The sequence below is a fragment of the Dryobates pubescens genome, chromosome 16 (assembly GCF_014839835.1).
Source record: "Dryobates pubescens isolate bDryPub1 chromosome 16, bDryPub1.pri, whole genome shotgun sequence".
Lineage (NCBI taxonomy): Eukaryota > Metazoa > Chordata > Aves > Piciformes > Picidae > Dryobates > Dryobates pubescens.
In genome coordinates this window covers 22,333,200-22,359,237 of record NC_071627.1, presented here as the reverse complement: position 1 = coordinate 22,359,237, position 26,038 = coordinate 22,333,200, and the positions used below count along the sequence as shown (strand labels likewise).

The 26,038-nt window shown below is 44.0% G+C and overlaps 1 protein-coding gene across 2 annotated transcripts; it reads left to right on the top strand.

The window, feature by feature from the left end:
• Positions 1 to 887: 887 nt before the first annotated feature.
• Positions 888 to 23,890, top strand: MAML1 (mastermind like transcriptional coactivator 1). 2 transcript variants are annotated; one of them, XM_054168301.1, is made up of 5 exons: positions 888 to 1,677; positions 11,442 to 12,851; positions 15,173 to 15,442; positions 19,539 to 19,653; positions 21,749 to 23,890. In XM_054168301.1, the coding sequence occupies exons 1-5, from the start codon at positions 1,309 to 1,311 to the stop codon at positions 22,738 to 22,740; spliced, it is 3,156 nt and encodes a 1,051-aa protein (XP_054024276.1). In that variant the 5' UTR covers positions 888 to 1,308; the 3' UTR covers positions 22,741 to 23,890. The 2 variants fall into 2 exon arrangements, with proteins under 2 accessions (XP_054024276.1, XP_054024275.1); XM_054168300.1 differs by having other exon boundaries at positions 11,439 to 12,851.
• The last annotated feature ends 2,148 nt before the right edge of the window (positions 23,891 to 26,038 follow it).

The following is a 26,038-nucleotide window of genomic DNA, read 5'->3' as shown; positions in this document are numbered from 1 at the left end:
TCCTCAAAAGCAGTGTTCCATATAGACTGTGATTATGTGGGGCTGGCAAATACGCTATCCCTAACTGCTTCCCACTTAATACCACTATTGCCTCATGGTCCCCAAAAGGTGGTTTGTGGTTGGTTTTTTGTTGTTTTAGGGGTTTTTGGGGGATTTTTTGGTAGGTTCTTTTAGTGTTGCTGAACAAGGACTGTGATTTCATTTCAGAAAGACCTGTCATTTCAAAAGGTACCTGTAGATGCAACTTGAAAAAAACGTATGTAAAATCTAATCAATAAAGAAACTTAAATCTGTTTGGCTTGCTTTGTCTAATTGGCACAAGTGCCTAAATCTTCGTTTCCCCAAGTGAAGGGAGTAGGTCTGCGTTAGGAGGTGGCTTCAGCAAGTGCTAGGGAGGTGATAAAGGCCCTGTCCCCGTGAAGGTAGCGGCTCTTCTCTGCGCTGAAGGACTGGGTTTTTTTCTGTGTTCCACAGCTCCTGGCTAACTTCGCCTTTTGACCTTTAAGACTTGGCTCTGAGCCCAGGTTCCAGGGGCTGGTGACTGAGTCTCCCCTGCGCGCAGGTGAACAGGGGCGGGCTCTGCACCCCTGCCCTACTGCAAGCTGCTCCTCCCACCCCTACCTGTCAATCACGTCTGGCTCCGCCCCCGGCGTCCCTGACAGGCTCTGCCACCTCCGCCGCTCCGCCCCCTCCATGCCAGTGCCTTTTAAACGCGCTGGAGCCGCCTGCAGATAGCCTCCCTGCCCGCCCACGCCGCTTCCCTTTTCTATTGGCTCGAAGGGCTGTCCCTCACGGTTCGTGACGCGCTACGCGACGTGACGTCGCCCACCACCCAGGAAGCTCCGCCTATTTATTCTCAACTCGGCTCTTGAGGGGAAAAACAATTTCAAGATGGCGGCGGCGCGGATAACAATGGGGAGTCAGGGGTTCGGGCCGGCCCGTGCCTGAGAGCGGCGGCCGCCGGGCCGCGCCGCGCCGGGGGGGAGCGGAGCGGGCTCCAACCAGGTCCTGGAGGGGGTAGGCAGCGGCCGCCGGGCAAGGCTGAGGGAGAGTGGGTAAGCGAAACGGCACCGGCCTCGGGGGAGAAGGAGGAAGTGGGGCGGGGGTAGCAGAGCGGGCGCCGGGCCGGGCCGGGTGGGAGGAACCGGAGAGGGGGCGAGCCCGGCGGGGAGCTTAGGTAAGGCCTACGGCAGGGGGGAGGAGCGGTGGAGGCCGGGGAAGGCCCGAGGGGGGGAGCCCCCACCATGGCGGGGACCGGTGCGAGGTGCCGGTGAACGGTGGCGGCCGTCCCCCTCGTTTCTCCGGTCCATGGTGCTGCCCCCCTGCCCCATGGCGGAGTTCGTGGTGCCGCGGCACAGCGCGGTGATGGAGCGGCTCCGCCGGCGCATCGAGCTCTGCCGGCGCCACCACAGCGCCTGCGAGTCCCGCTACCAGGCCGTGTCCCCGGAGCGCCTGGAGCTGGAGCGCCAGCAAACCTTCGCCCTGCACCAGCGCTGCCTGCAGGCCAAGGCCAAGCGGGCCGGCAAACACCGGCAGCCGCCCCCGGCGCCGCCGCCGCCCGCACCCCCTCCGCCGGCCGCAGCCGTCGCGGGAAGCGCCGACAGGACCGGAGCCAATGGTTTGGACGCCGAGGCGGCGAGCGGCGAGCAGCACGGCCGCAACAGCACGTTGATCGCGGTAAGGGGCTGGCTCGTTCCCGGTCGGGGGCTGGAGTGGTTGGGGCCGAGGAGGGAGCCGGTGGTCGGTGTGGTTGTGCCTGGCTGGTACCGTGACCTCTTCTCCGAAGCTGGTACCGGATGGAAGGAGAAAAACAAGCTCCTGCGATTGGTGCGATGGGAGGGCTGAGGTTGGTGTTGCTCTGTGGAGTGCTGGTGTTCGCTCTGTTGCAACTTAGCAGCTGCTAAGGGCTGCGCTACTTTCTCTCATCACCGTTGCGCGCTGGAAGGGTACATAAAACTGCTGCCTTTCGAAGGAGGATTAGGGGCTGGCTTTTTGCAGAGGCTACAGTCATCTGTAGTAGCGTTGTATGAGTTATGTTTTAAACTCACCTAAAACGTCCCTGTAGAAACTGTCAGAGGAGCATTAATGCTGTGGTGTCTTTAGATTTTGTGTTTGCTTCCTTTATATCTTTAATTTAGGCTGCCTGGGTTTAGGGGAGTCACTTGATAAGGACATGCTTATTGCTGAGGGGGAGTTTTAAAAGCAAATAATGCACCTATTAATTCTGGGACACTTTGGAAAGAATTTCTGTGGAAAGGCAGCTGCTTATTTGCCACTCACTCCAGTGGGTGTGAACGTTATGGGAATCCCACTCCACCCATTAAAAACTGGCTTAGCTCAAAATCTTAATGTTTCTCTGGCTTCTCTAGCATTTCTGGTTGTCAGGATGCATTCACACAGCCCTGTTTGTATATCAAGATAGCAATTGCTTAACTTATTCTGATCCCTTTAAGTATACTGCTGCGTACTAATGTGTCAGTAATGTAGGTTAGTGGGATAATCTTTTAAGGGCTGCCTGTCCTAATGCTTGTCTTTCTTGAACCCAGGTGTTTCTAAATGGTGACCTGCATGCAAACGATACAGTTCTGTTGAGTGTGTTTCAAAGGAGATACTGCATTCACTTGAGACAATTTCAGGTTAACATACAGAATATTTTTAAGGTGGTATGTGTGTTTGATTAGGTTAGAAGTGTAAGAGGACATGATCCTCTGCTGACTTGACCTCTCTTAGTTATAGTTTTTTAAATGGAATGAGTTTTAAATGGAATAAGTTTGGCTGGCTCTGATGTGAAACAGAAAACAAGGGGCGCAGTGATGTCGGCTTTAATGTGACTAGCATTAGGCAGCTTGGATTTACAAGATGAACTGAAGATGTTATTCAGCCACATTGTTTCTATTCTTGCTAATACGTGTATGAGAATCTAGGACGTGCTGAATTTCCTGAAGACTCAGATGCTTGTGACACAGAGCACTTCAGATGGTCGGTAAAGAAGGGCCCCGGAGGAAGAGAGGAAAACTTTTGCATTCCTGACAGTGATTCTGTAAAACTTTGTGGGCAGCTCTTCAGCAGTCTGATTTTGAGTGTAAACTTGTGTGAGAATAAAACTGACTCAAATTTGTGTTTTCCTATCCAAAGACTTGGTGGGATTTCTGTTTTATTTCCTGTCTGGGCTCTAAGACGTTTTGCATACAGGGCTCTATCCATTAATAATGTGTATTTTTGTTACCCGCAGAGCTCTTTAGCATGTCAAATCCCGTTGATTAAACTGCCCCCACATGTCTTCATATTGATTTTCTAAATGAAAGATGTCTCTAATTCATTGGTGGTGTTTCTTTTAAATTGCTTTGGATGTGGATTTGATCTAATTAGCATCCATAATAATGAGGACTCTCAGCAGCAGTGGGGTTCTGAAATACGCTGCACATCTGGGGAAGCCCTTCTTGTACAGGAAGCTTCTGCCAGTGCCCAATTTACACAACAGAAGAGGATTTTAGTGTATGAATGCCTCTTCCTCGTGCTGGCCTGCTGTTTCCTTCCTAGGATCCATGACTGTGAGCTTAATTGCGGCTCCTGATTCATCACCTCGTTACTAGGGTATAGAGTTGGTTTGCTTAGTAATTCCAAGTTGTGAAAAACAACAACAACAAAAACCTCCTCCAAATTTCATTCCCTTGGTGCAAAAGGCACCCCTGTAGGTTGGTATTTTACCTCTAGCGATCATACAGCTGTTATCAAGACCAAGCTTGTGCTTTGTATGGGAAGGACGTGGGTTTGGTTTGCAACATTCAATACAGTTTGGATGAACACCAAAATTATCTTGTTTTAAAATATCCTGGACACATTCCTTTCAAAAGAATGCTGCTGGATCAGTGGAGCATGCATTGTATCAGCTATCACTGCTGTTGTGATCCAGAGTTTTCCACGAAGCTGCATATGAATCTGCTCTTGGAAACTGGTACTTTGTGTTGAAAGTTAACAAAGCATTTCTTTTGATCCTTGAAAGAGAATGCAATTAATGTAAAGAGTTTGTGATCCTGCATCAGAGGATTTACAGCAGGACTTGAAGCCTCACTGCCACAAGTGTGACCAGTGCACAGTGTGCATGCTCCCAGATGCTGTACTTCAGAGCATCTTCTGCAAATTTGGAATACTCATGGGGAGTCAGAGCACTGCTGTTGCCTTCTTAACATCTTGGATGTTTTATCACATGCCCAAAATCATATATTTCTGCTTCCATTAGTTTGGGAGATCCTGAAGCTGGATGGGTCTTGCTTACAAGCAGGAGTAAAGGGCAGATTCACCTTTTGGTTTAGAATAGAATTAACCAGGTTGGAAAAGACCTTGGAGATCATCGAGTCCAACCTATCACCCAACACCATCTAACCGACTAAACCATGGCACCAAGTGCCTCATCCAGGCTCTTCTTAAACACTTCCAGTGATGGTGACTCCACCACCTCCCTGGGCAGCCCATTCCAATGACCAGTCTTACTAAGTAGCTCTAAAATTTGAGCCATGAAAACTTGAGAGTGCAGTATTGATACAGAAATACCATGGGTGATTTGTGCACCATTTGAGCCAAAAAAAGGATGAAGGACATGTTAACTTCTTAATTTTTAAGATGTTGGGACCAATATTTAATGGGAAATTCAGCTGTTGAAGTTTACTTCACATTTCTGCTATTTTAGATGGCATTTACAAGATTATGCTCCAAGTAGAAGATGCTTACTTCATATTTGGGTATTGTGTTGTCCATTGCGTTAATCTTGTATTTTTGAGAAACAGGGAAGTTGGGAAGAGACAGAACTTGTCCCTTAGAACATTTTTTTTCCTCTTTGTCAGGTTCTGATTTGAGAAATTTCATTCTAAGACACTTTTTAAATTCCCTGCAGTAGAAAGACTGGCTTCTTGTGTCTCTCTCTGATAAACTCTAGCATAGCCTATCTCTGAGCTGAACAGAAAGTGTTTCCTTGACCTGTGAATGGGGAGAATGGCAAGATCTGGATTTTCAGCTCCACTCCCTGTTTGTTATGTGGTCTTTCCAAAGGAGACCTGCTCCCTGCTTCTGACTGTTTTTCTCCCCACCTGAGCTCAGTTGTGCAGATGGTTTGCTTTGTCTAGGGCTGCTGCAAAACCACAGAGAGCATTTCTGGAATGGGCAGAGGAGATCTAGTCAGTGGCCTGCCTTGGGAGTGCTTTGTGTTAAAGCTGAGAGCAGCCCAGTATTTACTGGGGAGTGAGAGGAGTTTTTACATTAATAATAGGCGAGTGCTAATTTAAGCAAGGAGGCCCAGTAAAACGTTCAGGAAGACATTTCAGTATGAGGAGAGCAATGCAATGTCTCTTGGTTGAACAGACCTAAAGTAATACACTAAAGGGAACAGATTTGCTTGGATAGTGCTGACAAGCCTGAACAGCATTCCACTAAGGAAGCTCAGGCTGGTACACTAGCAATTCAGAAGACATCATTTTTGTGTAAGCTGTGGTATAGAGGTGCTGAATTGTGAAATTAAGTTTTACCACAAAAATAGCAAATGATTTCCCCATTATTTATACACAACTATCGTGCAGTGTAGACTTGCCACCATTGTTTGGTTTTGCTGACAAGTCTGATAGTTTGTTGCCTAACAACTCAGACAGGTTTTTCTTTGTCTCCTTTTAATTCTCTGTGAGGTATTGTTGTTAGAAACATTTCCCTCAGTAGATTAGTTAGATATGCAGTGATGCTTCCTAAATCGTAAGGATCTGGGAGTGACTGCTCTGCTGCTGCTGTTTAAGTTCAGGCGAGGTGGAGGATCCGGCACTGCAGCTGAAGGCACAGCAGGTTTTTTTTGATTCAGCAGAACAATTCCTGTAGCAGAAGCTGCCCCTTGTGACTAATGCAGGCTTGGGATATTTATAGACATGCATATCCACAGCCCTTCTTCACTCCAGCAGGCAGTCACCCAAATACAAAAGTCTTTTGGAATTAAAGTCAAAATAAGTCCAGCAGTTTGATTCTGACAACACAGTGGAATTCAGGAACACATGGGGTAATAAAATGCTTTCCTTGCAAGGGGACTGCAGCTTTGGAAGCTGTGAGGAGGTGCACAATAAATGGGAAGTTCTTAATGTGTTGTGTAGTCAAAATGTTTTCTGTCCAAAATTGATACACTGTGATATGTGCTTTGTTGTTTGAGCTTAAGAGGTTGTCATCTTGGCTCCTCTCCTTGGCCAGGCAGGAAAGGAGAATATGTGTCTAGAGAGGACCTACTGTAAGCTCTGGTTCATGGGAACTCACTGTGCTGTAATAGTGCCACCTCCATGGCAGAAAGCTGGATATATTCCATTTTGGCTTCCCCTCCTAGGTGAGAATGTTGTTGTCTAGCTAGGAGGCATATTAAAACTACATTTTTATATGTGTCTAGAGTAATAAAGTGTTCCTGCTTTGAAAATGACCAACATTGTATTTATCTTGCTGGTATTTCATGATAAATTTTTGTAGACATAACTAAGCTCTGAAACCAAAATGGTAAACTTTGTCCAAATGAGCCCCAAAAGAATTAAAGGTCTATCAAATCCTGTAAGAATATTTTGATCTCTGTAACAGATGCTTTAAGAGCTAAACAAGTCAATTATGTGGAGCCTAAAAGGTGCAGTATAAGAACCAGAGAGTTTTATAAAGTGTTGTCTCTGCCATGCTTGGTGTTTGGCTGGCTCAGGTTTTGGTAGGGTTCTGTGGTGTTTGGGTTTTTTACCCTAGGAAAAGAAAAAAGAAACTTCAGGTCTACAGTTTGGTTTACATTTCTATATGTATTTCCTGACTTCAGTTACAGGACTCAGAGTGCAACAAATGACTGGATTTTTGAAAAGTAGTTTAGTTGACTGTCCTCAGTTCAAAGCTTCTGCATTGCAAAGGATTTCTTACTTTCAAGTGAACAATGTGACCTGAACACATTGAAATGTCATTGTTTCAGATTACCATCTAAACCTAGTTTCAAGTATTCAGTGTTTCAGACTCATGTTTTGATTTCTAGAATCATCTTTGTCTCTTCTAAAAAACCCCTAATAATAAAACCCCCACAAACAGAATTTTGTGCCACACTCTTGATCAGCAGTTCCATCATGTCCTTTCCCCACGAGGGCTGTAAGGGAGCACTGCACTGGGCTCTGAAATGTTGAACTCTGCCCATGCTGACAGAAATGTTGTGGATGAAGTTTTCAGGCTTTTCCAGTATCTTCTTGTTTGGCTGCTGTGGTAATTTCTGGACAGCTTTTATGAAGTCTTCCAGCTTGCCCCTGCAGTAATACCACAGTGTGGCTAAGTGTGGTTATGGTAAAATGGGTGGATTCAAGGCAGAGATTGAACATAGCTTATCAAATTTATTTGTGTGCTGTCCATTCTCTGATGGAAGCAAAGTCATTTGACTGGGCATGTTTCCATCTCCAGAATTGTGGTCCTGTGTCCTGGTTGAGCACAGTGTGTGTGTGCTGTGAATTATGTGATCAGAGGCTGCTTGTGTTGGATGCCCTCTTTGTTGTGATGGATGTCACCTGAGTTTTATCACTTTGTGTTCCTCAGGTGAGGAACTGACAATTATTGCCTGACTTGCATGTGTGCTCCTGCCAAGTGAGAGTGTTTATTACATGTTCAGGGCTGTCTGGAGGAGGTGCAGCCTACAGCCCTTCAGTGGCTTTTTGAGAAGCTTCTGTCCTGTCTTGGGCCAAAGGACTGAGCCCTGCTTGTTCCCCTTTCTTTTCACTGCGCCTATATTGGTTTAAATGTTTTGGAAACGAGCTTTTAGGCAAACCTGCATAGCAGGGACCTTGGAGGTTAATCTTTTGTTTGGAAGTTGAGTAGGCTGAGAGAATGGGAATACATTTCTGTATCCAGTCTTGTGACAATGGAAAGGATTGGCTTGTGTTATAAATAAAATGGATTGATTCTGCTAAGGAAACCACGGACAGTATACAGTGCCTTACAGACTAATAGTTGACAGTAAAATTAAAGAGGTTTTCTTAGCAAGTAGCAAACTGTGCTTCACTTTGTCAGAGGGGGTTTTTGTGTTTTGTTTCTGGTTTTTGAGTTTTGGCAGAAGAGAACAGGTTTTTCTTGCCTCGAGAACTCTGTTGGAGTAGCACGATATGCAGATAGCTTGCAGTCTGACTTTCATCTCACATACTCCTTGTTATTTCCCCCCCCCTCCTCCCCACCAGATTATTTGAGTAGACTCAAATTGGAGAAGAACTGGATTTAATAGTCTTTCTGTTAGGAAATCAAGCGCTGAGGTAGCCTGTAAGAAATGTATATAAGAAAGGAATTTCACAAGAGAAAGTCACCTTATTTGCAGAGTGTTTATCTGAATGGTGTGAGAATTTCAGATTCTGTTACTCAGAGTAGTAAAACGAAGGTATCAGGATATATTTCTGGTGGGAGAGCAGAAGGAGCCCATAACTTTTGACTCCCACGAATTTTTATAGCCCTTTATAGTGAGCGAGGAAAGGAGGCGGAAAGTGGAGCAGTGTTACTAGGTTAGTTTTAAGCTGGTTAGCTGGCTGTGTTATAGATAGCTGCCTGCAGTGGCATCAATCTCTGAGTAGGCTTACTGCCCAATATCCAAGTACATTTTAAACTCTAAAATATCAAAAGTGAGCTAGGATGCGAGTGCAGTTGGTGAAAAGCTTCTGAAACTCAAAATCTTAAGTGCCCTAGCTCTGAACTGGGCTCAGTCTTTTCTTACAGGGATAGAAGATGAGCAGATTTTCTTCTTTCCTATGTGTCTATTGGCTGTTGTACACGGGTAGAATATATTTTAAATAATCTTAGATTTACCTGAGGTGAAATGAGGCTGGAAGTAGACACCCTCAACTTTTACATAGTGAATTAAAGTTGTTGTGGGTTTTTTTTTCTTTCTTTCTTTCTTTTTTCCCTCTTTAATCTTCCTTCTTGACAAAGGAATATAATTTTAGGTGAAAGGATGACTTTGTCTAGAGCAAGTAAAGATGTCACCAAGAATGAGCTATCTGAGTGTTATGACTATTAAAACCCCATATAGATATGAAAGCTCCTACATGTTTCTGATAGAAAGGGCCTGAGATGGATGTTATGGGGTGTGTATCTTTTTCTGGGCTACAGTAAATGTAGTTTATAAGTGTGGCTGATTTAATCCTGGACTAGTTAGCTGCAGATTGTTACAAATGATGTAGTGCAGTAGCAAAGACCTTAGGACAGATTCTGGAGTATTTGTTCAGCAACCCAAGTGAGTTTGCAGCCTTTGAAGAGCTGTGTGCAGATACAGCTGCAGTGCTGCCAAAATCTTAGTTACCTTTAGTTGTCTCTTTGAATTACAATGACAGCAGTGACCCCAGTGGGCATATATTCTGACTTCATGTAGAAATTTGCTTCACCTAGGAGAAGAATACACTCAGCATCTGAGACTAAGCTGCTACTTGTGTGTCTGTTTTCAGGGAGTGTGTTTTTCCCTAATGATTTAGTATCAAGGAGGATCCATTCCTAAACCTTTGAGTGATTGACTCATCCTATGACCTTAGGCGAGTTACTCATCCACCTTGAGCTTCAGTTTTCCCAGTTGGAGTTGTAAGTAAACAATGGGGAACTTGCTGAAAGGCTAAGGTTGCTGTGGAGTTGAGGCTTCCTTCTTTTCTTCTGCTTTGACTTTTTACAAAAAGTAAACTTCCATTATGCTTTCAAGTTGGTATTTGAAAAACTCACTCCAGAAGTGCTACTCTGAGCTGTAGACCCAATGTGCAAATTAAGTGAATTCCAGTTGCAGCCTCCTCTCCAATATGTATCTCACCTTGTCCTACTAGTGGTCTCCTGATCTAACTACTCTGCTGTTGTTCCTGTGAAGCATTTAGAAAATCCTGCTCTCCTGGGGAACAGCAGTCCAGCTCTCAGATAGCAGTAAGGTTTGCTGCTACCTATGCAAGTGGTTTTTCTTCTGAAGATCAGCTAACTGTAGACTGCTTTTACAAAGTCACAGCAATTAGCTGTGAACCAGTCCTCCTGTCCTCAAATCAAAGAATGCTGTTGCCCAGGCAAGTGCTGTAAAATTCTTCTGATAATTTATGCTGGCTCTGTGTTAAACCTTCGCTTGAGTGCTGAGATCTTGAGGTTTCCCCTGTCTGTTCTTGGATGAGACAGTTTTCCACAAGGGTGAGTGGACTGTGCTGCAGAGACTGCAAGGACTATTAAAATAAGCATACTTGTGTTGAGGTTTGTTTATTGAGCTGCTTTTCTGTCATCTGAGAGAACTGTTCTTCAGGGAACCATGCTTCAGATGGATGTTGTTGGGGTTTTTTGTGAGCATTCTCCTTGTGTGTCCTGCAGAGACGTACAAAGACATCTGGTACAGGTCAGGGGAGCTAATGAAACCTCTTTCCCTTTTGAAGTGTCTCTGCCCTACAGGTTTGTCTGCTTAGTGTAGCTTTCCAGCACAAGCAAAGCACAACTTTTACTGATGGCACCTGAGGGAAAGAAAAGTTGACAGTCATTTTTTGCTGTGTGCATGAATTCTGTTCATGGATGGGTTTGAGGCCAGTGGAAAGAACTGTATTTGAAAGAGTGCTGCCAGGAAAGAGAAGCTGAACACACTCAAACTCTGGTTGTATAACTGTTGCTGTATCCTTTGGTTGCTTCTAGGTGGCACTACAAGAAAAAGAATGTTCAATAGCTGTGCAAAGCCAACGGTTGAGCTGTTTGGGGCTCTGGTGGTCATAGTGCGGAGAGCAGCAGCTGGCAGATACTCGGGGAGAAAGGAGGAAAGGAGCAGAGTTACTCTGCTGTGGTAGAATTGACTGAACTCTGAATTGCATTTTACATAAGTGTGAAGCTGTGGTTGCTTTAGCAACAAACTGCTTCTGCTTTTGTGCCAAAAGTCTGATTGTGTACAAAATTTATATACATAGTTCTTCTCCAGAAATTATAATCACAAGAGAAATGGTTCTCTTTTGCTCTAAATACTTAAATGTGAGACTGCTTTATAAAGCTGTCTTATGGAGCAGTCATACCATGTGCACATGGGCCAAATGAAATACAGGGGTTTATTCTCATCTAAAACTTGAATATTAGCATTCTTCAGGTTTGGTTTGGTTTAGTTGGGGTTGTTTTTTTTGGGGGGGTGGGATTTGGTTTTCATTTTGAATAGGAAAAAAAAATCATAATATATTCCAGCTCACAGACATTTCTCAGCTTTTCATGGTTGTCAAAATATATGGCAGCTCTTGGTTTTGTTTGAAGGAGAGGGCTCTGTTTGATATAGCTTAGCCTAAGAGATTATAGTAAGGAAGTCATCTCATGTGATGACTTGTAAAGCAGATCTTATCAAAGCAAAGATGATCCTGAAGTGTTCTATTCAGAGCTCTAGACAATGCTGTGCTAAGAAACAAAAATCCTAGTCTCTGAAACATAAAACTAACTTAAACCTTCCTTTTTTTCAGCAGCTCCATGAGACTGTGAAAAGAAAGCTTGATAGTGCTGCTTCCCCTCAGAATGGAGACCAGCAGAATGGTTATGGTGATGTATTCTCTGTGTCCAAGAAACTGCGGCGTGATGATGGTCTGGGTGGAGTGAGTGGTTCTTCCAATGGAATGCCCCCTGTGTCTCCACTCCATCACCTTGACAAGAAATCTGGCAATGGAGATACCTTACAGCTTAATGGGAAGCATCCCATGGGGCTGGATGGCATCAGCAAGAAATGTCTTCCAGATTCCAGCCTACAGATGAATGGAGGTGGGGATGCTGATGACTCATTTCCTTTGAGTTTGAACAAAGAGCTGAAGCAGGAGCCTGTAGATGATCTTCCATGTATGATTGCTGGAGCAGGGGGGTCTATATCTCAGAATAACTTGATGCCTGATCTTAATCTGAACGAGCAGGAATGGAAGGAACTTATTGAGGAGCTCAATAGGTCAGTGCCTGATGAAGATATGAAGGATCTCTTTAATGAAGACTTTGAAGAGAAAAAAGATGCAGATTCTTCAAATTCAGCTGCACAGACTCCATTGCCACAAGATATTAACATAAAGACTGAGTTTTCCCCAGCACCCTTTGAACAGGAGCAGTTGGGCTCTCCTCAGGTGAGATCCACTTCATCAGGTTCAGCTTTTCTTGGTGCTGCTTCAGTACCTGTAAGTGCTGCTTCCCCAGCGGTTGGTAGTTCTCAGGCGATGTTTCAGCCTTCCAGTCAGTCAATGACTGAAAATCCTAATCAGCCCATGATGCAGGCATCAAACCACTCTCAGAACGTCCAGAGGCCTCTTCCCGGGGTATTGTTACCTGGGAAGGGTGCAGGAAGTGCCAAAGAAATGTCTTCCGCTCATCAACTTCAGCAGATTGCTGCCAAGCAGAAGAGAGACCAGATGTTGCAGAATCAGCAGCAAGCTTCACAAGTCCACCAAACAAATCAGATGTCTACATGGCAACAGTCTGGGCCTTCTCATAGTCCACTGGCTGTCTCGTGTACCATGGAAAACCCCACCAGCCCCTCGGTTTACCAGCCAGACTTCAACAACCAGAAGCTCATGATGCCTAATATGGGAAATAAAAGCTCACTGAGAGCTGGAGGCAATTACCACGTGAACATTTTGGGTCATCAGCAAAACAACTTGAACCAGAACCCTGTGAGCAGTCAAGGGTCTATGCTGGACTATGGGAACACCAAACCTCTTTCCCATTACAAAGCAGAATGTGAGCAGGGGGTCGCAGTACCTGGTCAGAACAAGTCTCCCATGCTGGCCTACATACAGCAGCGGCAGCAGCCGCCGCTGGCTCACGTGAACGATGACCAAAATGGGATGATCCTGTTGAAACCCAAGCCTGGAAACATTGCCTACCGACTGCCACACAGTCAGGTGAGTGCTCTGGGCTCTGGTACCTTCATTTATAGCCAGCAGGTTGAAGGTTTTCCACGGGATAGGTGAGGTTAAAGCGCAGGTTTCTGGGCATTGCTTCAAAACAATTGCCTCAAGATTTTAAAGGGGAAAAAAACCTATTCAGAAAGCTGGGATATTGATTCTTGAATCAGTGATTCTTCAGTCAAACACTCTGTTTTCCACTGGGGACAGTTTTTAATACCCAGTGTAAGTCATGTGGCAATGTGTGATTTCCAGCTTAGTACACTTTGTCATGCTTCATAGATGCTTTCTGCTTACAAAGATAAATGGATGCTTTGTAAACTTTTGCCTAAAATAAGTCATATAAAAATGTGGTGTTCAACAGTGTTCTCAAAGGAGCTTTGATTTCTTTACCTGCTTTTTAGTCCCTACTTGTGTCAGAGTTGGCTTACTATAAAAAGACAAGCCTTTGGTTGCTGCTTTTTTGAAGAGAGATGGAAGTGGAAGCTGCATTCCCCATTTCTTGGGGGTTCTTTGAGACTTTTCACATCTAAGAATTCATTATTGGCTAAGTCTCTGGGGATTGGGGCAGCATGGGATAGGAGACAAATATAGGAGACAAATATGTCTTTAAGAATGAGTGATATTTGCCTGCTTGAAGCAATATGCTTCAGGTTTTCCTGTAAAGGGAAAGTTCTGGATGGTGCTTCTTTGCCTTATACATAACTGATACTACAGGTATGCTCCAGGTGAAAATTTGTGTAGTGAATGTGGGAGGTAGAGACTCATTTGGATTCTGTAATGTCCCTGCAGCACACATACTAGGGGGGTGTTGAGAAAAAAGGACTTTATTATGAGGATTAAAGGTCCTCTAGCAAAAGCCTTTGGAGATCCAACTCTGGTAATACATTGCATCAACACTCCAAGAAAGATCTGATTAGTCTGTGATAAAGATGCGCTGCTACACCAATGAAAGTCTGAGCTCAATTTGGGTTTCACAAGGCACGACCCCCCTTACCTGTCTTTGTCTCTTTAAGAGCTAGCAGGGTATCAACCTACCCACATTTTCATGGAAGGAGGAGGGGGAGGGCAGAGATGATTCTGTGTGTCACATCTTCCCCTCCCTGAAGAACATGGGGGTGACCTTGCATCTGCACTGCTCCACTGGCACTGAATTAACAGCAATACTCACGGATGCTTTTGGAGAATTTCTCAAAGGCCTGCATACAGAACAACTTAGCACAGCATTACCTATATTTGGCTCATCATTTCTTAGGAGGCTGCAGAGAGAGCCAGCCCATTAGCTGAATTCTAAATCTGAAAGCAGTATTTGTGTAATTAGAGCTGAGGCTGAACTGTGCTTAAACGTGGTGAAAAATGTCGAGTTTCAAATGGATTTGCTGATAGAAAGAGGACAGCATTGGATCTTGAATGGCAGTTGCTTCATATTTCTGCTTATCTCAAGTTCAGACTTAAAAAAAAACCTCAGACCTATGAAAAATTAATAACAGCAGCGTTACCTGTAGTAGTATTTCTCTCTGTGGAATATGGTGATAGGTAGATGGATGGAAAAATGCTTTTAAGACTCACAGTCAGCGATAGCCTTCTTCCATTTCACCTGCAAGCAGTAAATTCTGATACTTAAAAAAAAGTGACTTTAGGTGGGGAGACATAAACAGTGACTGAATAAAATGTTGACAGAAGAGGCAGGATTAAAATACAGGGCTTGTGTAATGCAAAAGTTAAATGCAGCGTTTGAAAAGCTGCTAGCAAAGTAAACTGGAGCTGGTGTGTTTGAAGTGCTGTTTGTAGCTGGTGCCAGTCCTCTGGCTGGGAGGAAGCACACAGAGCTGGATTTAGGGAAGTACTTTGAGACTGAAGTTGAAGCCTCTATTTTTAAACGTTGTGAGGCTTCTGACCCTAACTCTGAACTGTCACTTCTGTGTCTGACACCTTATAAATGGGTTTCTGGCTGTCATTAAGTAGCTGAACTGGAAACTGTATCACACTTTGCCTTTTCTGTTAAAGCTTCACAAGTGAAGAAGCTATTGCATGATGGCAAAATACAAAGCACTGATCTATTTTCATTAACTAGTGTAAATGTACAAATAAGCAATCACTGACAATTCCTGGTTTTCTGAGCTGTGTGCTGATTCCCCTCCCTCTGTCCCTTTGTTTAAAAGTCTTTTGTCCTTGTCCTGCAAATGATAAAATGAATACGAGTCATGGGAAATGACCATCAAGGTGCCTTTCCTCATCTGTGTAACTGCATGATTTGTACATTCTGGGGGGCTAGCCTCCTTCTGTAACCCATGTCCCTTTGTGTGTGTGTTCTGCAGGATCAAAACCCTTCTCCTAATGTTCCTCGTGTTCCTGTTTCTGTCCCGGGCCCTGGCGTGGGTGCCCAGGCTCCCAACGTCACCATGGCAGGTAACCACAGCAACTCACCTTATCTCAGCAATCAGCAGCAAGCAGCAGTGATGAAGCAACACCAAATGCTGATGGACCAGCAGAAGCAGAGGGAGCAACAACAAAAGCACTTGCTCATGGAGCAACAGAAGCAGCAATTCCTGATGGAGCAGAGACAACAACATCTTCTGGCTGAGCAGGTGAGAGGGAGGGGCCAGCAGTGTCACTTTCTTTCTCGCCTGATCTGTTTTTCACCTTCTGGGTGAAGCAGCATTTGAGAGTTGGTGGAACAAAATAGGGATGTAAACTGTGAGGTGCTTTGGTGTAATTGCTGCTCTCTGCTTCTGTGAAAGTAATCCAAACATGCAGCACTTGATTGCTGAGATGTATTTTTTTTCTGTTGTTACAAGGCACTGGGGTGAAAGAAAAGAATAAAATACAGGTAGAATTGAGTGGTGTGGAAATAGATGTCACTGCCTACGTGGAGAGAATGTATTGTACCAGTGATGGTGTTATTCCTTGTGAAAGAAGAAAGCCAATGAAATCACAGCAAAACTGAAAACTAAGGTTGGGATACTGTTGATGTGTCCTGTAGAGCTTTCAAAATGGAAGCAATAAGCAAGGGATGCTCTAAGCTCATTGTGCCTCCTGCCCTTCTTCCTGGTGAGGTCCACAGCAGTTCATGTTTCAGATTTTGAAACATCTTTCACTCATTTGGGGAAAATAATTAGACATCTTCCTCCAAGTTGCATCTAATCCAGCTAAAAGAATTTAATTGTTCTGTCCATCAGACTGCAGAAAGCTGCTTTAGCACACAGGCTCCTTCTGTGAACTTTTCTAAGCTTTTTAAACCTTCTGCAAGTCTTTCAGCTGGGAATCAGCCCAAAGGGCCTTATTCCATCATCAGTGTTGGAAGTCCATGCAGGCACGTTCCAGGCACTGGCACTGTGCTGATGGAGAAATTACCAATGCATGGTGTAGAGGATGGGGAAGATGAATTTCCAAGGAAGGTTTGAGACCCAGGGGGAGAACTTGGTGTTCAGATCTGGAAGAAGTGCCCTCATTTGTACTGCTGAAAAGCTTTGTCTTTGAAGGTAGTGGAGGGAGGTAAGAGCCAGAGAAACTGTTGTCTTTGGGGATAATGGGGGTACAAAGTCCCAAGAGTCAGTGGTTTAATGGGAAAAAACTATGAAATGCATCTATCCCTGAGAAGTTAAAGAAATAGAAATAATTTAAATACCCTGGAGTCCTGCAACTAATAACAGTTGGGAATGTGTAATTTCCTTAATTTTCAGCACTGTTTGAAGCCAATAAATCTCAGTGTTCTCAGCTTTAAAGTTGGGAGTTGTTACCCTGGTGGATGGGATTTTCACTGTAATAATAGTCTGCAAAATAGAGGTGGTGAGAAAAGATCAGGTAATGGTTGAGAAGGGCAGGGGACACACACACCTTAACTTTTATTGCAGCAACTGTTCACCAGAAGCTTTATTCAGGAAAGAAGGAAATGATACAGACTCCTCTGAACTTGAACATAGTTGAAAGCCCCTTTTGGTGGGAAGGGTGTAGTAGAATCCACAGTACTGCGCAGCTGTGGCTGTGTCCCAGCAGATGCCATTTTTTGGTTACTTGGAGACTTACATTTAAAGTGAGGACTAGATTGAGGTGAGAGAAAAGCCCTTTCAGCTCCTGACTCGGTGTACAGAAAACATGGGAATATGGTTGGCAATGTTCTGAAAAATGTGTGAATGTTGGTAAAGACACTTTCTTGATATTTGGGTAAAACCAGTTTGGGCTAAGGGAATATTGTGGTGGAAAGTCGACTACTAAAGACTGAAGGACAAAGGATGGAGGGGTTTGGAGCACAAGCCCTATGAGGAGAGGCTGAGGGAGCTGGGGTTGCCTGGAGAAGAGGAGGCTCAGGGGAGACCTTATTGCCGTCTACAACTATCTGAAGGGAGGCTGTAGCCAGGTGGGGGTTGATCTCTTCCATACAACCTGTGACAGAACAAGAGGACAGAGTTTCAAGCTGTTAGGAAGAAATTTTTCCACAGAAAGAGAGATTGGCCATTGGAATGTGCTGCCCAGGGAGGTGGTGGAGTCACCATCCCTGGAAGTGTTTAAGAAGAGACTGGATGAGGCACTTAGTGCCATGGTTTAGTTGATTAGATGGTGTTGGGTGATAGGTTGGACTCAATGATCTCAAAAGTCTTTTCCAACCTGGTTAATTCTGTATTGTCAAACTCTGTTAGAGCTCTTAGAGCTGTCACCCAGTAGGTTTCCTTAGCTACATAATGGACCTCCCAGTGTCAGAGTTCTCTCAACAGTGGGGTGCTGTATTAACAGGGTGCTAAGTATCAGATCTCAAAGGGCTGAAATTATTCTTAAAATATTTTTCTTCATACCTGCTTGCTGCTTTTCAGCCAGCACAGGTTGCTGCACTGAGTACCAACATGATGAAAAGATTTTATTCCTGTCCTCCTTACGGTCGCTCCAAACTAACTTCTGCAGCTTGCATCGCTGTGTAGTGGTAACTGGGGCTCTGATCCCAAATTAGGCACTCAAGCTGGATCCTGTTAGCATTATAATTTGATATTTTTTTCTCTGGATACACATGATACTGGATGCAGTTTTACAGAAAGACTCATGACTCAGTTGACCTCTCTTTTGCAGGAGAATTAGTTTCAGGTAGCTTTAGTACCCTTCCCTGCCACTCAAGATCATAGAATTGTCAGGGTTGGAAGGGACCTCAAGGATCATCCAGTTCCAACCCCCCTGCCATGGGCAGGGTCTCCTCAGGCTAGATCAGGTTGCTCACAGCCACATCCAGCCTGGCCTTAAAAACCTCCAGGGATGGCGCATCCACCACCTCCCTGGGCAGCCTGTGCCAGTCTCTCACCACCCTCACGGGGAAGAACTTATTCCTAACATCCAATCTGAATCTCCCCATTTCTAGTTTTGCCCCATTCCCTCTAGCCCTATGTCCTTGCATTTGGTGTTCTACCCTCATTTGGTTTTTTTTAATAGCCAAGTTCTGCAGCTCTTGGTTTCTCTCAGAGCTGTGGCATCTCTTGGCTTCTGTGACCAGCCTCTTTCAGGTTTGACTGGTTCTGCAAGCAGCAGGTCCTTTCTGTCAGGCAGCCTGCCCTCTTCATTCCTCTGCATGTTTCAACAGCTTTGTAGTTGTAGACATTCTAAAGGATGGTGCTAATGTCTGTCTTCCTATTGTTACATTGCACTAAGCTCCTCTTAAAGGCTTATTGCTTGTGGCTCTGCCCCAATACTCTTGGAAGGGAATTTCTGTCCCCTTCTGTGCTCTGTGTAACTTTTCAGGTGAGCAGGTAGTTGTGCGTTGCAACACTACTCAGTTATGTCAGCATTTCAGTCTGGTTGAAGATGTCTGTGGAAGAGGAGGCAGAAATACCACACCTGATACATTTCATGTTGAAAATCACCCTGTTGGCTGCTAATACTGTCAAGATCTCGAGTGTACTATGAGTGCTCTTGACATTCCCCTCAAGGCTTTAGATTTTGTTTTCTCTTAAAGTTTCCTAACGCTGAAAATTTGCTTGTTCTATTTTTCCAAAGGCTTTTGTCATAAAGTAAGGATGGCTTGGATGTGCTTTTAAAGAGGCACGTTTCAGGTCATTAGCAGGGTTTGTTTCAACTGATTGGGGCACTGTTAAGAAACTAGTTTTGAAGAGTGATTACAAAGCTTGTACAGCTTCTGTGATTAATTTAGTTCAGCAGTTTTCCATGAGCTGTGGTGTGTAAGAATTCATTTGGGTTGATTTTTGGAAAACAAGGACTAGAAAATATTTTCAGTTTTTACTTAGCATGTAGCATTGGTGGTATTTACTGGCTTCTATTTTAATTGCTAAAGAGAGGTCCAAAATAAATGGATTTGGGTGTGAAGAGCAAAAAAAGTATGTGTGAATTTTCTTACACAGGCTTGCTTTTGCTCTTTTTGTACCTGTTTGTGTCCAGAGTATTGCTAAACATTGCCGTTCGTTGTTACTGATGAAAAGCCTCAGTAAAAATCTCAGATTTTCAATGTTTTAAACGCTTCAGGCATGCATTGCAGTAACTGCTGTAATTCCTGCTGGTCTCCTGAGTTCCTGGTACTGTCACTCATCCATTGTGAACCTTAAGAGACAAAGGTCTGAAGCGACTGTGAGGCTGCAGAAGCCCCTTTAATTACCAGCGCTGCATAGAAGCAGCTTGTGTTTATCGAAGATAGTCACCCCTGGAAAAAACTTGACTTGTTTTTCTAATTGTCTTGCATTGGACCTTTCCTAGGAGAAACAACGGCAACAGCAGGAGCAGCAGCTGCAGCGGCATCTGACTCGCCCACCTCCCCAGTATCAGGATCAACCACAGAATCCATACCAGCAGCAGGTCGGGCAGTTCACAGGTAAGGGAACACAGCGGCTGAAATAATGGCAGGAAAAAGGTCCGGAGTGAAAAGCAAGGTCTCTTCAAATTTCCTGGGTTTGAATGTTTTAAATTAATTTACTAGAGCATCTTCCCACATCCCCCTGCCTTAGTGCCTTAAAACTTTCAGACCTGTACTCTGATTCAGATGCAAATTCACAGAGATCTGGGACAACTTAAGCCTTGGAAATGTGTAAAGTTCTTAAGTACCTTCATTGTTCCCAAAGCCTTTTTATACTACCATTTTCCTTTACAGGTTGTAGATTCTCCTTAACCTCCAGATATTAGGATTCTTTTTTGTTGCAGGTTGTTTTGGTTGGTTGGGGTTTTTTGTTTGTTTTGTTCTTGTTTTCTGAAGCCTAACATCATTACTGCTTGTGTCTGTCACAGGCCCTCATCTACTAGGATGAGTTTCAAATTCTTTAATATTCTTATCCCTGCTGCTTTTGGTTGGGAATGCAATTTGACATCTCTTCATTAAATCTTAGTGCCCTACACGAGTTTTGTTGTAGGAGAAGCAGTGTGGTATGTCTTCAGTGTGCTGAGGCTGATAAATAAAAGATGATGTTACTGTTAAGCTGCAATAGCTTCATGAATGTGGAAGAACTAGAGAACAGTAAAAACCTCATCTCCTTACCGGAAAAATCCTTACTTAACAGGGCATCAAGAAGCCAGTTACCTTTTTCTCACAAATCTGGAGTGCAAAAAAGTGTTTTATTCCCTTGGGTTTGTTTCCTTACTCTCTGTTTTGCCACAGAAATAAATCCTGAAGGGAAGAGATGCAAGCAGAAATGTGATAACCTCATTCTGACAGTGTTCATGACCGTGTGGTGTCTAGCAGAGCTATGACAGGGCTTTGTTACTTGTTACCAATATAAAAGGACCGTGTGTTAACCCCAGTGGTCAATATCATCCTTCAAATGTTGCACTGAAGTATACTTTTCTCCTGCTACTTTTCTGCAGAAGTGCAGTAGTGCACCTGTTAGCATGTTTTGCTTTGAAACATCAGTGTTAGTAAAACTATTTTTCCTTTGTTGTGATGATTGTCACTGGGTTTTATGCACCTGAAACCCTGGTATGTGTGCAACACCGTAGTGTTCCAGCAAGACTCTCTTTCTTCACCCATCCAGCCCCTTCCCCCCCACCCAGCACTGGTTTGTTGATAATGAACTCAGTGTGATTTGAATTCGATTTTAATTTATTTTTACAATTGGATTAATAATAATGGAGAGCCAACATTCCTTAGTTGCCTTAAAACAGGAAAGAATTCTGCAGCTTGCTTTTGGTTTTGAATGCAGAGAAAGCCTTGGTGTAGGTAGATTTTCCCTTGGTGGGAGAGCATTACACTTCAGTGCTTTTGTTTTTCTTTATCTTTAATCTTTGAATTGTTTTGTTGTTGTTGAAGTAGGGAGCTAGCTCTTCTACAGGAAGAAACTTTTAACTCAGAACTTAGAAGAACAAAGAACTTTCTTGTTTTGTGGAAAAGACATTTTTGCAAACGAATCTCCTCTGATGATCAGCATTGCATGTTAAAACACAGCAAATATTTCAGTGTGGAAATCCAAAAGATACCTGTCCAAAAATTCTCTGAAAGGTGCACAAACTAGAAGAAATTCCTGGAACTGGGAAAACACAGGACTGGTTGTAGAACCCTACAGTTGCACAACAAGAGATACAGTGCGTGTATGGAGTAACTGGCAATGTGTGCGTGCAGTAAGTGGCATTTTTAACAGCCCAGCAATTGGTGCATGCACTTCAAAGTCTGTGTGCATACCTTTGTTCACAAGGAACTATCAGGGTTCTGCCTTTAAAGTCTTAATTTTTTTTGAATTGATGATGCTGAACTCTTAGAAGTGGTATTCAGATTTTTTAGGACATAGGCATATCTGTGTCTGAGATCAAAGTGGAGGTGCTAACTGCAGCAGCAATTGGCACCCTTTAATTAAAGCAGTGCTGGCTGTGTGTTGGTCGCATAGGTTGGTTTGTACAAAGGCAGCTGCAGCTCTGCTCTGGTTTACAGGGGCTCTGGTTGAACTGAGGTTATTTAATGTACAAAATATTTCTTTGTGTTATAGGCTCATCTTCAGCCATGCCTGGGGTCAGTAACTTAGGACAGTCCAGCTCCAGCAGTCCTCGGATGTTTCCTCAGACGCAGAACATGATTCAGATGGGACCTGGGCACAGTTCTGTTCCTCCACTCCAGTCGGGCTCCAGCCAGCAGGATCGGGCAGTGACTCAATACACCAATATGCAAAACATCCAGCGAGGGGGGCTGTATAACCTGCCCTCTGGTATCGCACAGATGGTTCCCCAGCACGCAGCTCCAAGTGCCAACGGACAGCCACCGATGCAGAGACAGGGCAGCTTGGGCCAGGGTGCTGCTGTTCCTGCTGGCTACGGGCAGAACACCTTAGCAAACTCAAGTATTTCTCAGCAGCACAATAAAGGGGCACTGAATCCAACCTTATCTAAGCCACAGATGGCAAGAGTACCAGCTGCCATGGGGGCTCAAAATCCATCTTGGCAACACCAAGGTATCCCTAATATTAACAACCAGACACAAGCAAACAGTGGCTTAGGACCATTTACTGCCAGCTCCTCTTTCCACATGCAGCAAACTCATCTAAAGATGGCCAACCAACAGTTTGCCCCAGGAATGCCTCAGGTAAGCCTCAGCACCAGCAGACCCATGACCTCTATGAACGCTGCCGTCTCTGGGCAGATGTTGTCATCGTCTTTAGGCACTCAGCAGCGGACAAACCCACCCGCACAACAGCAGGTACCCTCACAGCAAGTCTTGCCTGGCATCAACCAGACTGTTCCAGACCTGAATGCTTTCAACCAGAATCCAAATCAGCAAATGCCCAACAGAGGTAATCTGCACTGTAGTCAAGGGTACCCTGTGAGGACAACCAGTCAAGAGCTGCCTTTTGCTTACAGTGGCCAGTCAGGCAATAACGGACTTCAGAACTTAACTGGCGACACAGACCTGATAGACTCTCTGCTGAAAAACAGGACTTCAGAGGAGTGGATGAACGATTTGGATGAGTTGTTAGGAACTCATTAAAACAGGGCCAGGGGGGGCTACTTTTTTTAATTATTTTGTGAAATATAAGCAACACTTGGACCAAAAAACCTGTGGCATTGAGGAGACTTGCAGGCATTAGAGGTGAATGGTTAGGTAAAGGGACTGGAGCTGCTTCTCAATGAGTGTTGATGCGTGGCAGTGGCGCACCAAGCGGGTCTGCGGGAGGAGTGCGCCTTACCTTGGTATCTCTAAGGGGTCACACACTTGAGCAGGTCAAAAAATCCTGTGTGTGTCCTAGCCAGCCTTTCAGAGATCTCACTTGCAGTGTTCTAAAATGAAAATTTGTGGGTTTTGTTTTTAAATTATTTAAGAATTAAATTCCACAGAGATAGTGCAGAAAGAAAGCAAATAGTTGCACAAATTGCAGTTAGGGCTTAGTCTCCTGCAGCTATTACTTGGAACCATTATTTGTTCATAGCTTGACGTGCTGTTAGAGTACAGTCCATCAACCTCCTGACTTTGTATTTGAGCAGAGGCTGTATGCACCTGAGTAAGCTTGCAAAAGGTTTGGGATTGGTTTCTTTTCCCCATTGCTGAAGCATGTGCCTGTACTCTCAGTAAGCAAGTGGTATTTCACAGTAAATCTTTCTAGATGCTGGTAATAGATGAAAGAAAGTATTAAAACCTGGCCAGTTAGTCTAGGTAGTCGTCTTAATAGATTGTAGTCTTTTAAGCTGCAGTTTGCACTCTGTTGTAGAGAGGCACAGTTCTTGGCTTATACCTTGCTGTGTTTAAAGGGGGAATTTCTTATGGGAGAACTTTTTAAACTATAGTAGGTTTAACATGAATTGTAAAGCCATTTACTTTGCACCTGTTTCTTCATAACTTATTTCCAAAGGTAGATGTATTTAAAATGAAGGCTTTGCTTCATGACAGCTCATCTGGTTTTCTTTGTTGTAAAAAGTACAACCGACTTCTGAGATCAGTTCGTTCCCCAAAGTCAGCAATGACTCAATGAGCACAAGACTTTGTCACTTCAGGATCAAAATAAGGAGGAAAAAAACAACCCCATAATTTGACTGAAATGTGGAAAGTCCTTTTCAGCAATAATAGCACAGGCAGCCCGGGAGAGCGCTTGTATCAGGGTTGCTCCAATGTGGAAGTCTCCCCCTTTAAATACTTGGTTTTGTTTTTTAAATACTGGGCTACAAGTTTGATAATCTTTCTATAGACTGGTGGATTTATGTCTTTAATATCCCTTGAAGCAGATGCTGGTTCTTCAGCTCAGCCCAAGGGGACCTCTTAGCCGTATGTTGGGGTCAGTCCCAGGAAGGACAACCACCACCGTGGGACGAGTCAGGCGTTCCAAAGTCCTTATTTCTACCAAAAAAGAAAATCCCCGATCCACCACCAAACCACCTTGCCTTAACCTTTCTTTTGAAATGGAAATAAAGTTGAAAGCTTTTGTTTTAAATGCACAAATACCTCTTCCCTTTTCAATCCCCCTTTTTTGGAGAACTCCTTTAAAGCTTCTGATCAAACCCCAGCATTGTGATTGAAAAGCAATTTCCTTCAGCACCGACTGGCTTCTTGGGGAGTTTTCTGCGCTGCAGAGATGAGTGAGAGAGGGTTTTGGGTTTGGTTTCTCTTTTTTTGTTTTTTTCCACAGTGGGTGAAGGGAAGTGAAGGATATCATTGATTTCAAAGAAGGAAAGTATTTTACTGTATCTGCAGCTCCTTTATGAGACAATTTGCACTTTTAAAAACTGCTTTTTAACACTAATACTTTAACCCTTTCCAAATATGCATGAAACGTGGCTTGTCCTGCACACTTAGGTGCTGTGGGTGAATGATGCTCTGTGGAACAGATTGGATATTGTGTCTTGTTGAACTGTTGGTGAAAGATGTGCATTGATGGGTGGATCCCACCATTGAATAGTGGATAAACTTCACTGAAGCAGACTTAATCCCTCGTAGAGCTTTGAAAAAAGATAACATAAAGATTGTCTTTGGATGGGAAGACAAAGGTGTTAGTGACTTTGGTTGTTGACACTTCTGGTATTTTTCTAGAATGAGTAGTTGAGATGCAAAGAACTGATGCTAACTTTTCTTATACTGGCAATCTAAGTAAGAAAAGAGCTTAGTGAGTTTGGTTTACTAGTAAGTTAAACCAAAACCTGGTCCAAGGTAAGTGTCATTAGAAGAGTATAGATATAAACTAGCAATGGCAGGGGAAGGAGTGTTTGCTGTATTTTTTACTTTTAAGGGTTAACTTTGCACCAGTGTGCCTTCCCTTCCTGTTGGGGGTGCTTGGGACCTCATAATTTCAAGTGACATCCTTCAGTGTCACTACTTGTTTTCTCCCCCTTACAAACACTTGAGAGAAATAACAGGGTAGCAGGATTCAGCTTTTCTTTCTTCCCTGTTTAGGCTGTGGTGAAATCTGCTACGTTTCCCGGTAGGTTTCGCACGCAGACTTTGTTCAGCGTAAGTCAAAATACAATCCATCCAGTTGTGATTTCCTAATTGGAGGGAAAGGACATCTGCTCCTTGCATTACTACTACCAAAAAGGCAATCCAGTTAAATGTCCAGGAAAATGCAGATGTTCTCTTTCTTCCACTGTTTCTGGAGGCTAAGGTGGATATTGCCCTGCCTGACCAGAGGGTTTGTTCAGGAACGTATCTAGATTTGGTGACAGGGCCTTTTCGTGGTACTGTTTAACTCAAACTAGGATTCTAGGCAAACTGGCTTACAATGCCCATTGTTCCTCACCTGTGAACAGGATCCAAACAGCATTTAACCTGATAGAAAACACAGCCCTTGCTTCTGGCTTTGGTCCCTGTCCACAGAATGCAATCAGGCCGTTGGAAACGCGGCGTCCCTGTAGCAAAGCCGAGACAGTTCAATGGAAACGCAAGTAGGGTTTAGGTGTACATAGGTGCATGGGTAGGGCTGGGCTTTGCCTCTGTGCCCTGTAACATGTAGCAGTCTATATATGCACTTGGGCTTTCCATTTGCTGCAGCTTCAGAGCAATAAAATGTATCTCCCCTGAACTGTACCTAGCCAGCCGCCCATGGCTTTATTTATGAACTGCGGTGTTGGTTGGGTGGGAAAGGTGAGAGAGTCACTGTGCAACATCCACTGCCTTCCAAAAACCACCATTGGATTGAAAAGGGTGCTCGAGATTTTGTTATACACATTTCCTTTGTGTAAATAAATGTTTACAGTTTTATATTAAAGATTTGAATAAGAGTTAGATCTTCTGACTGTATATTTTTTACTTTTTATAGATTTAAAAACTATAATTCTTTATATATGTGTTTGGGCTCGGGGGG

Bases quoted from the DNA above. Each gene is read 5' to 3' on its own strand.
- MAML1 (XM_054168300.1), top strand. From the start codon at position 1,309: ATGGTGCTGCCCCCCTGCCCCATGGCGGAGTTCGTGGTGCCGCGGCAC. The intron at 12,852-15,172 runs GTGAGTGCTCTG...TGTGTTCTGCAG, and splicing joins ACCGACTGCCACACAGTCAG to GATCAAAACCCTTCTCCTAA. The intron at 15,443-19,538 runs GTGAGAGGGAGG...GACCTTTCCTAG, and splicing joins AACATCTTCTGGCTGAGCAG to GAGAAACAACGGCAACAGCA.